Raw genomic sequence first — 12,515 nt, 5'->3', positions numbered from 1 at the left:
ATGGAAAATTTGCATCGATGGAAATCAAACTGGAAATCGATTTCAGTGCAGACGGGAGGGACTGAATCGACCTGGGAGTGGAATAAAAGCTCCGTGCAGTTTACACCCTGGTTCTCCAGTTTAGAGTCCTCCTCTCTTAACTACTAATGACACAAGCATTATGCATTATTGCTGACACAAGCATTATGCATTATTGACCAGGTAGTGTACATATAGGATTGGATTCTACTGAGTATTTTTTCTGATAGAAGGGGAAGTGATTTTTTAAAATTTCCCCTGTATGGTCCGTTGCGATCCTCCATTCTCCTCAGAGCAAAATGGTGCCAATTTGGGCTCCATTGGTATGAAGAAGCAAAAAGCTGCATTTCAGTGATTGAGATCTTTCTGTCAGCTGTAATTTCTAGCAGCATTCAAGCCATAATTTGATATATAGAGACAGGACTTTCTAAGTATAAAAAATAGAGATCTATATTTTGAGAATGATGATCCCTTATGAATAAATTCATGCACCTTACTGCCTTTAACTCTGATAAATATTTTCCAACCAATAGAATAGTGAGATGAAAAAGAGCAATGTATTTAGTTAAGGCAAGCCTGCAAAAATTAGTAAATTAGTTAGCTCACAAGTTGTTTAATGGGGTTAACCCTGTGCTTGATGAAAAACCTGAAAGGCTTTTTGTGCTACTCGCTGGTGGTGGAACATGAGTTGTTAGCTATGTTTGGCCTGGTGTGGCACAAGCATGCCTGGATTATCTATTATCTATTTCCTCTGAATGTCTCATCTTGAAAACAGTTTGTGGTCACCACCTGTGACTTTCTGGCAAGTCCTCTTGCCCCAATATCTATACTATATCCTCCATTTTGATTGCTGATAATAGGATTGCCAACTCTGGTTTGGGAAATGTTTGTAGATTTGGAGGGGTTAACCTTGGGGAAGAGCCTCTTGTGGCGCAGAGTGGTAAGGCAGCCGTCTGAAAGCTTTGCTCGTGACGCTGGGAGTTAGATCCCAACAGCCGGCTCAAGGTTGACTCAACCTTCCATCCTTCCGAGGTCGGTAAAATGAGTACCCAGCTTGCTGGGGGGTAAACGGTAATGACTGGGGAAGGCACTGGCAAACCACCCCGTATTGAGTCTGCCATGAAAACGCTAGAGGGTGTCACCCCAAGGGTCAGACATGACTTGGTGCTTGCACAGGGGATACCTTTACCTTTAACCTTGGGGAGGATGAGGCTAGGGGAGAGGAAGGACTTCAGTGGGGCATTATGTTGTAGAGTCTGCCATTTGAACCAACCATTTTCTTTGGGGGAATGATCTTTGTTGTCTGGAGATCAATTGTAATTCCAGGAGATCTTTGGGTCTGACCTGGAGGCTGGCAACCCTAACTGGTAATTTCAGAACAAACATCACCATGAAGACCAGGATGGTTGTCTGGAACTTCTGACAAGTAGTATGAATGTGCCGCAATTCAGCTAGCTTTAAAGAAGGAGCTATTTCTTTTGCTAAAAACAGCCACTTAGAAGCTATCTTAAACACTTTGTGATGAATGGACTTTATAGATCGTCAAGGAATACAACTAGGAATGGGAAAGCCAGAACATTTTCAGATCAATCAGTGAAGACGACCTACAGAAGATTGATGCAAAGTATCTCGCCATAAAGGAAACCATGCTGCCTTTGCTATTGCTGCCTCCTTAAGTGCAGACTTGAGATTTTGTTAGAAATTCCTGAAGGAATTTGTTCTTCCTGAACTTCAGTAATTGGCAAGGCACAAATACAAAATGTCAAAGGATTTTGACAAACAGAAGAATCCATCTTACTCATGTGACATGTTAAATGAGACGAGTTGGAGTTTCAAATTTTGCACAGACATTTTTCCTATATCTGTGTAGATGAAAGACCTTTTAGAATACCCATTTAAAGCTGGAAAATACAATGTTCCGAAATCTCTTGATAGCTGTTTTTTGTGTGTGCAGAGTGCAGTGGAGCTGGATACTCAAAGCATCTAGATGGATTTATTCATAATTCCTTTTTTGTGCAATTAGAAGATAAAAAATACTTCGTTATAGAAACTTGCATTCTTCTATCTCTTATAGACTTGTGGGGGCATCTCATTTCCCACTCCCTCACTATTTGTCCTTTCCCTTCCCTGAATACCCTCTTTCCAGCTTCCTTCTCTCCTTTCCACCCACCCACCAACCTACCTTTATCTCCCGTCCCCCATTATCAGCTTTTGCAGCCTCTATGGCATCCCCTTCAAAGGCCCAAGCAGCCCTGGAACGTACCCTGCCCCCTCCTTCTGCCTTTTACTGAAACCAAGGCTGGGAGACTGGCAATTCTGTTATGGTTGTCTAGCAATAGCCACTGGGAGCATTTTTTTGTCTTAATGCTGCAAGCACTGCTAAAACCCTTTTTTATATTTCAGATTTTTCTGCAAACCTCGTGCCTTTCTCATGTTTGTAGAAAGACCTGCATTGTCTGTCCATGGCTCCAATCTCAGATTTAAATGGACCATGAGGCCATCACTCTGTTATGGGTTAGATATATTGATGATGTTTGTCCCAAGTGGGTTCCTGAAATGCCTCATAACATCATCCTTCCTGTCTTCCATTTCATCCCTAGAACAATGACCTTGTGAGGTAGGTTAGGCTGCCGGACTGGTCTAAGGTCACCCAGTGAGTTTCCATGGAAGTGTGGGGATTCCATGGAAGTGTGGGGTCTCCCACATCCTGGTTCAAATATTCTAACCACTCTCACCATTACATCGCAGTGCCTGTTATTATGTGGGACCCAGAGCTGATCCTCTTGATTTCAACCCTAGATAGAATCATAGAATCATAGGATCTTAGAGTTGGAAGGTACCTCCAGGGTCATCTACTCCAATCCCCTGCAGAATGCAGGTAATTCACAACTACTTGCCTACCCACAGTGACCCCACTGCAATGCCCAGATGATCTCCCCCCAAAAAACCCAGAGTCCATGGCCAGTCTGGCCTGGAGGAAATTAGATTCCTGACCCCAAGTGGGGATTGGCATTTCCCTTGACATGCAAGAAAGGGCCACAGGAGCCAAGCATGGACACAATCTCTTCTGCCCACCCACTCACAATCTCCCCAAATTCATAGAATCAGCATGTCTGTCAGATGGCTAGCTAGTCTCTGCTTAACAGCTTCCAAGGAAGGAGAACCCATCACTGCACGAGGAAGCCTATTTCAGTTTATGCTTCATCTAACTCTTCCTTCCAGAAGGCCAAATCTAGCTGTGTTTTAGAGCTTTTTGCAGCAATAATATTTTGTTGAAAAATAATGTACACTGATGGCTCTCGAGCATGGTGACAATCATCTGTTTGAGACTCCTCCAAAACAGTGGCTTGACCTTTGGGAAGATCAGCTCTGATTGTAATTACATGTTTTCACAAATATGCCCTCTTTGGAACACCTCTAACAATTCTGATTTGAACTGACTCTTTGATAAATAGTTGCTGCAACAGAGATGCGGTGGGTTACTCATTGAGTAAGTGTCTGTCTATCGAGTTGTAGATTGAAAACTGCTTTTAAAAGCACAGTGCAGCAGGGTGAGTAAAACTTTAAGCTGAAGGATGTGAATCTGAATAATGTATCAGTGGCATAACCTTTAAATCCTAGGACATTTTAAAAATGCATTTCTGCATAATTAAGGGCAATTTTCTCCAAGATGGCTCATAATTAAAAAAGAAATTCAGTTGGGGTATATTTAGATGATGGCAAAATTAGTTAAATGCATATCAAAGTGCACCTGGTGTCTTTTAAAGAAGGCAAGGCTGAGATTTACATTTCTCTCTGGTCCTAAGAAACGTTAAAATATGAAACAGAAGATATTGCCATCTCTAATGGGCCCAAGAATCTGTAGAAATGAAACAAATGGGGGAAAACCATTTTTTCCTGTTTTTTTGGTTGTCAGTTCTGATTAATGAAGATAAATGTCTATAATTTAATCATGCTACTTGATCTTTCTTATTTGTATGTTAAGATTCATATAGACAAAGAACATTTATACAGTTACTAAGTAGATAACAGTGCTGGCATTTACAAATGATGTCACAACCAACACCTTGGGAGAGGCTACGGTTTGGTGGTAGAAGAAGATTTGGTTTTTATACCCCACTTTTTTCTACTGCAAAAAGTCTCAAAGCAACTTACCTTCCCCTCCTCACAATAGTCACTTTGTGAGGTAGGTGGAGCTGAAAGAGTTCTGAAAGAACTGTGACTGGCCCAAGGTCATTCACTCAAGTTTCATGTGGAGCAATGGAGAATAAATCCAAGTTCTCCAGATTAGAGACTGCTGCTCTTAACCACTACACCATACTCGACATGTAGAAGGGCCCAGGTTCAATCCCCAGCACCTCCAGTTAAAGGGATCTCATTTATCCTGCAACAAAGGAGTCCCCAGATATACCAATTTCATCTTTTTACAGTGGTTTCCAATTCAGTGGGGAAATTTTAGCATTTTGGTTTCTCTGTATAGTCACTTCTGTTATCAAACCTGGCCCATTCTGAACTCGTTGGATAATGCACTTTCAATGCACTTTAGAAGTAGATTTTCCTGTTTTGCACAGAAAAATCTAACTGCAAAAGCACATTGAAAGTGCATTATCCAACATGTGTGGAATTAGTCCTTCTTTCCCTCCCCCCGTCTTGTCCAATTTTGTTCAACTGCTTTTCTTTTTTCTTTTTAAAAGGCTGGTTGTGTTACAATGCTAATTCTTATCTGATTGGCTTCTGGGAAGGAGATCTCATGATTACTGCTATCGCCCCCCCCCCCCCGCCATTTTTTTTTCTATTGGCACTGACATCATGCGGAAGTGGGGATTAGCCCTGCAACCAGATGAGTGCTGGCCTGGGCCTAGTCCCCCATGTAGAAAGGGTATGAGTGATCTTGGGGTAGTCGTGCATTCCTGTCATACCCTTCCTCAGCAGGTTATTGTGAAGACAAAGCAGTGGGTTAGGAAGTATGGATAAAGGTGAAGTATACGTGAAGTAAATAAAGTATAAATATAGCTGAAGATGAGAGGTATGTAAAATATAAGTTAGCTAGTGAGTGGGAAAGAAAGAAGAAAGCAGAAAACTGGCCAGGCTATGGGTTTTTTCCAGGAATAATAATAAGAATTGGGGAGTAGGAAATACAGTGCAAACTCAAGCCCTGTTGGTCACGCCTGCTTGTGTTCTTTTAGCTAAAACTTGAGGTGGGCAGATTGATCAAAGTTTTAAAACACAGGTAATAAAACATTTAAGATTTCATACATGTTATCCCCCTTTCCACATTTTTTTCTTCAGGAAAAATGAATATACCACCGAAGAAGCTCATCGAAAGTTTATGAAACTTTATCCCAAAATCTTCATTGAAAGAAAACCCATCTTACCAGGAATCCCTACAAAGAGAACAAAGGGGTAATTCATATTTCTCCCTGTGTTGTATTTAATATGGGGAAAATCAAAGGGAGATAAGCAAGAGGTGGATATGAGGTCATTCATCACCATCACATGCCACAGAGCAGCTAAAGAATACAAAGATTGGTAGCTGGTGGTAAATTTATTTCCTTCTTGAGATGAAACATCTGTCGCTTTCCAAATGTCCTTGTCTACCTTTCAGACAGTTAGGCTTTGTGTTTATGCACTTCATATGTTGATGATTGTGAAAAGGATGGATGGGGAAAATCCACAATTTGTGCGGTAGCCTAGAGACAACCTAGAAATTAGACAGATCTGTCCTCTCTGTTGAGCAAAGGTTGAGGGCAATTTTCCATTTAGCAAATGAAGGTGTCCTATTTCCTCAAGCGACTGAATAAATCCAATATAAATGACCAGGCCTAGCTTATTGATCCTAGGAGACTTTCTTGGATGGTCTGCCTGGTTTCCTTTTTGGCCAGAATAAACCTTTTGCACTTGCCCAGAAATTGCAAACCCATCTGGTAGTGATGACTAAAGTCACCAAAGAATATAAAGAGGTGCAATACCCCTCCCTACTGCTTAAGGTTCCACTTCCATGGCACGCCCAGAGAGAGCAGCATATGCATTACCTTGGATCCTTCAGGTATAGTAGAATGAGAAACAGAAACAAGGTGGCTTAAGATCAATAAAGTTTACTTGCTCAGATGTATACACAGATATATCATACTCACTTATTGGCCAGCCTTGCCACACAGAGCTCCATACACTTAAGCAAGTTAAGTGTAAGAGAAAACCAGTTCTTACATCCTGCTACAAAATGGAGGAAGACATGCAGACAGTCAGACTCTGAGGGCCATTCCGCACCAGGATCTATGTAGCAAATTGGTTGCGGAACGAAAAAACGCCATTTTAAATAGTGGAATTCATCGTTATGCATACCTGCCTTTGTAGTGGAATCCAGTTGTGTTTCTATCATTTCCCACAGGTTTCCGGTCTTGGCAAAAATCGCTAGCCAGGAAACGATATTGCCGAGCTTTGTCCCACCCCTGGTCGTCAATCAAACGAGCAGCCAATGGGAGGCCGTTATCATGCTCCCAAAAAGCCCCTTTCCCTTTAAGGAAGGTTTAAAAAAAAATACGTTGCAACAAATCTGCGTTGATTCGTTGCAACGGAGAGAACCATCTAGCTAGCAGGTGGTGTTTGAGCTGCCATTTCATCGTTGCCACGCTCCCCCCGAGTGAAAAAAAAATAACCCCTCCCCACACGGGTGTGATTTTTGGCCGAAAATAGAGTGAAAAGTAAAGGGAAAATAAAACAGCAAACGGGGCTGTGTGTTGCTTGGTGTTTGGTGACTTTAAATAGCTCTGGGGAGGGACTGCAGCCGGGGAAGCCTCACTGGGTAAACGAAGGCTCGCCGGTGCGTTGATCTCTGCTCACTCTGAGAAAAAAAAATGGCGATCGCTTTGCCGGAAGATCAGAGGAGAGAGCCAGGGGGAGGGACTTTGCAGAAACCGCAACAATGGTAACGCACAGAACTTTCCCGCTAGTGTTGCAGATTGGTTGCAAGAGTGTAGAGCTTTCCGGAGGGTGAATCCACTTTTTGGGATTTCCCTGAAAATGCTACAACAAAGCGCTTTTTGCGGATCGGTTTCAGGAATGTTGCAGATTGTCAACGATGTTGTGCATAACAGCAAATCAGTAGCAATTTCAATTTGCAACCATTGTGCAAATTGCATTTTGAACGAGTGCGGAATGGCCCTGAGACTGCCTGCCACAGACAAAGGCAGAGTGCCTGGAACAAAGCCCAGCTCTTCTTTTTCCTGTGGAAGTGTAAATGAGCATTCCCATTCAGAACAAAAGAATATCAGAATTAATTGTCCACCAACAAACTGCACCAAGACAATTTTCATGAATGTTCTCATTACCAAGGATTAGGGGTGTTTTCCTCCAAGTGAACCGATCTATGTAGTTGGGAAATCAACTGAAATTCAGGAGAACTTCAGGCACCTACTGGAGCTGGTAATTCTAATTTATCTTAACTCTCTTGTTAAAAATCAGGGGGTGGATCTTGGAGAGTCCCCTTTCCTTCCTTCTGATTCAGAATCCATTTATTACATTTACTGAGTCAGTCTGGGAGGGTGATATATAAATCAAATGAATGGTACTGATAAAAATATGTATATTGTACAGTGTTTGCATTCATCACCTTTGAAAATCTATATATGAGTCCCTTACATGGTGTAGTGGTTCTAATCTGGTGAGCTGGGTTTGATTCCTCGCTCTTCCACATGCAGCCAGCTATGTGACTTTGAGCTCATCACAGCCCTGATAGTGCTGTTCTCACACAGCCGTAACATCAGGTCTCTCTCAGCTCCACCTACCTCACAAGGCATCTGTTGTGGGGAGAGGAAGGGAAGGCAAATGTAAGCTGCTTTGAGACTCCTTTGGGCTGTAAAAAGCAGGGTTTCAAAACCAACTCTTCTTTTCTCGTTGTTGTTTTCTGTCTAGAAGTTCCATCTGTGTAGGTGTTCTGTAGTAACAGTTTAAATGAAGTGGACCATGAGGCCATTTACTAAGAGATGGATGAGATTCAGTAGTGGTAGAGCTGCCGCTCTGATACTATAAGTGGTACTCTGCCTTCCAAACAGCAGATTTGAGAGACTGAGCGCAATAATTGTAGATTGTTTTCACTCTCAGTTCCTTGGCAAAAACCAGGGAGGATTATATATTTATCACTATTCACATCAGCCAATGTTACTTAGCAAAGAAATGGTTAGAAAAGATGATTACACAACAGTATGACTTCTCTTTCCAGGGAATTTATCGTTTTAAACTTTAATCTAGTTTAGTGTTTTCAGAGACAGGACTTCTAGAAGACTGTAGACAGAAAGTCAATCTTTGCTTTCAGGAAGCCGTTCAGTAAATTCTAGCACTTAACCCCCCCCCCCCCCAAGTCTTCTTACTTTTAAACAGACAAGTAAGTTTTACAGATCAGCAAATTGGCCAGCCTTTAAGAGGGAAAAATATATTAGCAGCTTAGGCTTCTTTCCTTGCTGATGCACCAAAAATTCTCATTTTAATATGCATGTTGAATTACTTTTAAAGCACCACTATGTGTTCAGAGTAATTTTGCTTACAAGTGAACTGAGGATCAATGCAATCAGCTAATAAGATTATGCACATTAACTGTAAAGCAATATGCTATAAGGGAAGGAGGCAGATGCAGTCCAGATTGAATTGACTGTCTGATTCAATGGTGCTGTTATGTTGTGTGGATTTTTTATATTATTATTTTCTTGAGAGCCATAGGTATGCCAATCAGCAAAAGTATACAATGGTAGTTATCAAAAATGAGTCAGCCTCATCATGCAATGTGGTATCCCATCACCATTCACAGAACTTCATTTCAGAAGCAAGTACCTGGACTCAACCTACCCCAGGTTGCAGCAACATTGACCACATGGAGCAAACTTTTGACAGTCACTGGTTCCTCCTCTGCCCATCACTGCTCTGGCAGTAATGAGGAAAGTGGAGCATTTCTCAGAGGAAAGACATACGTTGGTGATTATCTTTTCCTCTCATGGCCCCACTTCTGTCTCCTTTCATCTTTTGAAGCTTTAGACTTTGTAGCCTCATCTCATAATAGACAACTGTGATGGAGACAGTTTCACTTCATCTTTTACTTGGGCATTCCTTTGGTCTGAATAAGTAAAAACAAGTCTCTGTTTAAATGCATAGAATGTTTTTTATCCAAAACTCTGAACTGAGGAAACGATATTTTGAGCTAGACTGTATACAGTCAACATCCCTATATTGGCCATGGCACCTACTCAACAAGGCCAAGAGAAGCAAGGTCAAGGGTCATTCCGCATCCAGAAAATGTAGTGAAAGGGTTACCTTTTGAAGACGCTTTTAAAAATGTTTTACATGACATTGTCAGCATCTAGTGTTCCAGCAGCAAACCAGCAGCTAAATCCTCCATTTCAAAGCACAAAAGTAAATTCCCCCAACTATATTGTGCTAGTGGGAGAAGAGCAACCAGCAACCACTAGCAAAATGGCTGTGCGTAACCAAAGTGGTCAGAAGTAGCATGATCTCTGTCTCCAGCCCCTGCCCTCATGCCCACCTCCCTTTCCTTTCTCCCTGGAACATTTATTTATTTATTTGTAGTAAGCTGCTTGAAGCAACCAATACGCATTGGCCCATAGAGGCAGAACAAAAACAATTCCCACCCACCAGTTGGCACACAAAGCATGTCTCTCAACCCCCCCCCAAAAAAAAAAATTGGGGAAAAATTACTTCTCTTCATCTTTTAAGTGTCAAACTTCCAAAACGGGTTGGCTTTAAACTATGCACTATGCATCTATGATTATATGCATAGGCATAGCAATGGAGAAGTTTTACTTTAAAATCAAAAAGATTGCTTTCCCTTTGAAGATAGGAGAAAGCTGATTGGCTGGCTGCCAGGATTGATAGGCAAGGGAGACTCGCTGGTATTAAGAGTCCTTCTCCACAGCCATTTTAATCAGCCTTGTGGAGTGCCTGGAAGCATCAGAAAGCGGGAGAAGAAAGTGAGAGAGTGAGATGAGAAATGGCGTGGGGCGTGTATTTTTTTATAGTGTTAAGCAATTGTGGTTGCTTAACGCTAAGTCTTTAGAGGTGCAGAATGGCCCCAAGTTTTCTTCTAGCAGTATTTCTTCCCCTTGTTGGCAACTTTTTTTTGGGGGGGGGGGAAGTGAGGGGACTGCCATTCAAAGGCAAAAAGTCATACACTTCACCACGTCACAACTAAAGCTTTCGGGAGCTCTTTGGATCCTGCCCAATGTAATTAAGGAGTAGCAGTAAATTTTGATGTTGTGTTGCATTTTATAATACGATGGAAGAGATCAATGTTAGTTATTTTATCACCACATGCAGCAAATGTCATATTACTTTTAGGCAGAGAAAATTAACCATCCTTATTTATTTATTAGATTTACATCCTGCTCCCTCCCAGTAAATAAGGCATCCTTGAAAACAACTGTGCAAAACAAGTTTATTTCTGTAATGAAAATCAATTTCTGAAAGACACATTATTCTGGACTTTCACTTTGAGTTTCATAGATGAAAGCAAATAGAAGGTTGGCATGAACTCTTTCCATCTAGGACTTTGTTTCTTATTTTGCGTGTGCATTCTCAAATGTGGAAGATGGCAGAGTCTGAGGCAAATTAAAAGCAAAAGTTATTACAGGATAAGTGGTATAATTTTTTCCCCATTATGTTGTTGGATAGCAGACTTCCACACGATACTTGAACTTTAGATTCTTGAAGGTCCTTTCTATTCTATAGCATTTACAAGTGCATTACTAAACAAGCAATGCCTTTGAGTACTTGATATTGAAAAAGTGCTTAAAGGTGCTGCATAGTAATAACTTCAAAAACCATCCCCCCCCCAACTGAAGAGACCCGAAGCTGGGTGAATGGACTGTTATGGACTTATATTATTATTTTAAAGTACGTCTTGAAAAGGCACTTCTATGAAAGATAACTTTTTAAAGAATTCCCCCCACTCCCCAAATTAACAACATGCCCAGCATTTTTTTTTCAGGGTTTTGGCAGCTGAGGAAAGGATTTTTTTTAAGTTAAATTGAAGAGGGTGGACCTTGGGAGGAGAGGGGTTTAGTGAGGTATAATTCCATACTACCTTATAATGCAGTTTCAATTCCAAGAGATCTCCAACCTCTTGAACACGTTTTCAATTGTCAGCTATGTATTCAGGGAAATCCATCATGGTGTAGTTTTTAAGAGAGGCGGACTCTAATCTGGGGAACCAGGTTTGATTCCTCAGTCCTCTACATCAGTGGTTCTCAACCTAGAGGTCCTGACCCCATTTGGGGTCACCTGGCCCCTTCTGTGGGGTCTCCAGGTTGTTTACCATGACGGCGGCTGGGGGCAGCAGTGGCGGCAGGCGGTGGTATGCGGCAGCAGAGCCATTGCAGTGTCTTCCTCCATGCTGCCCCAACTGTTGTGTGCCTATTCGCCTGCACTAAGGCACGTGTGCATCCGCACACTGCCCACATGCATGTGCATGCCACTGCCGCCGCAGTTGGAGTTATGGCATCAGAGCGGTTGAGAAATGCTGCTCTACATGAAGCCAGCGGGGTGACCCTGAGCTAGTCACAGTTCTCTCAGAGCTCTCTCAGCCTCACCTACCACACAGGGTGTCTGTTGTGGGGAGAGGAAGTGAAGGCTACTTTGAGACTCCTTTGGATAGTGAAAAGTGGGATCTAAACACCAACTGTTCTGCTTTTTCTTATGGATGTTGACCACCCTAGGTGATAAATCCATCATTGTCCATTCCCCACCCTTCCTACATCTGAATTTTTGGGACCAAACAAACATGGCACTGGGAATTCTATACACAGAGCTCCTGAAAAAGCAGTTGTGTGGGATCTGTGGGACTGGAGCACAGTGTAAGGGAGGTTAACCCTTTGACCCATGCCATTGGACCCTGCAGAAGTGTTACAGTTCTGATCTGAATTGAGTTATCGCACATCTGCTGGTTTTTTTTAATGGTTTGCAATTCTGCACACAGAACTCCCTGCATCATATCTTTTTCTTCAAGTGACATACGATTTGATTGTATATCTGTAATTTGAAGATTAGCCTTCAGATCTGTGTTTCAAACATTATTTAGAGACTGTCTAAGGAAGTTTGATGTGTCTCAAGTAATTCTTCATGGGATATAACCAAAGGTAAAGCAATAAGGTATTAACTCCATTCATAACATTACATTCAGATGCAATTACACTTACGCCTTTGATGTGCATTGTGATTTTAAAGATCATTCTCATTTTAACCCAGGGAGCTGCTGTCTGTACCTGTTTAAAATCAATAACAGTCTCTGTTTTGAGCTGTTTCTACATTTTACAGTGTAATACAATTTATACCTTTCAAGATGTACCTTATAGCATTTGTTACTTATTACTGATGCAATATATCTTTCAAAGCATACTTAAAGGAATTAATTTTATCATTTCTGCAATATCATTGTTGGCTGGGTGTCATTCACAAAGAATAGTGTACAAATATATTTCTTGCAGTAGATGTGAATG

The 12,515-nt window shown here is 41.6% G+C and overlaps 1 protein-coding gene across 3 annotated transcripts in view; it reads left to right on the top strand.

The window, feature by feature from the left end:
* CNBD1 (cyclic nucleotide binding domain containing 1) overlaps positions 1-12,515 on the top strand; it is a 180,769-nt gene that overhangs the window by 17,810 nt on the left and 150,444 nt on the right. For all 3 annotated transcript variants that reach the window (XM_077351978.1, XM_077351977.1, XM_077351976.1), the window contains exon 3: positions 5,308-5,421. In XM_077351978.1, the coding sequence (XP_077208093.1) occupies positions 5,308-5,421 (114 nt within the window). The remainder of the gene's footprint in view (positions 1-5,307; positions 5,422-12,515) is intronic.

Source organism: Paroedura picta, chromosome 9, assembly GCF_049243985.1.
Source record: "Paroedura picta isolate Pp20150507F chromosome 9, Ppicta_v3.0, whole genome shotgun sequence".
In the NCBI taxonomy this organism is placed as follows: Eukaryota; Metazoa; Chordata; class Lepidosauria; order Squamata; family Gekkonidae; genus Paroedura; species Paroedura picta.
The sequence above is the reverse complement of the archived record's forward strand: the minus strand, read 5'-3'. Positions and strand labels throughout refer to the sequence as shown.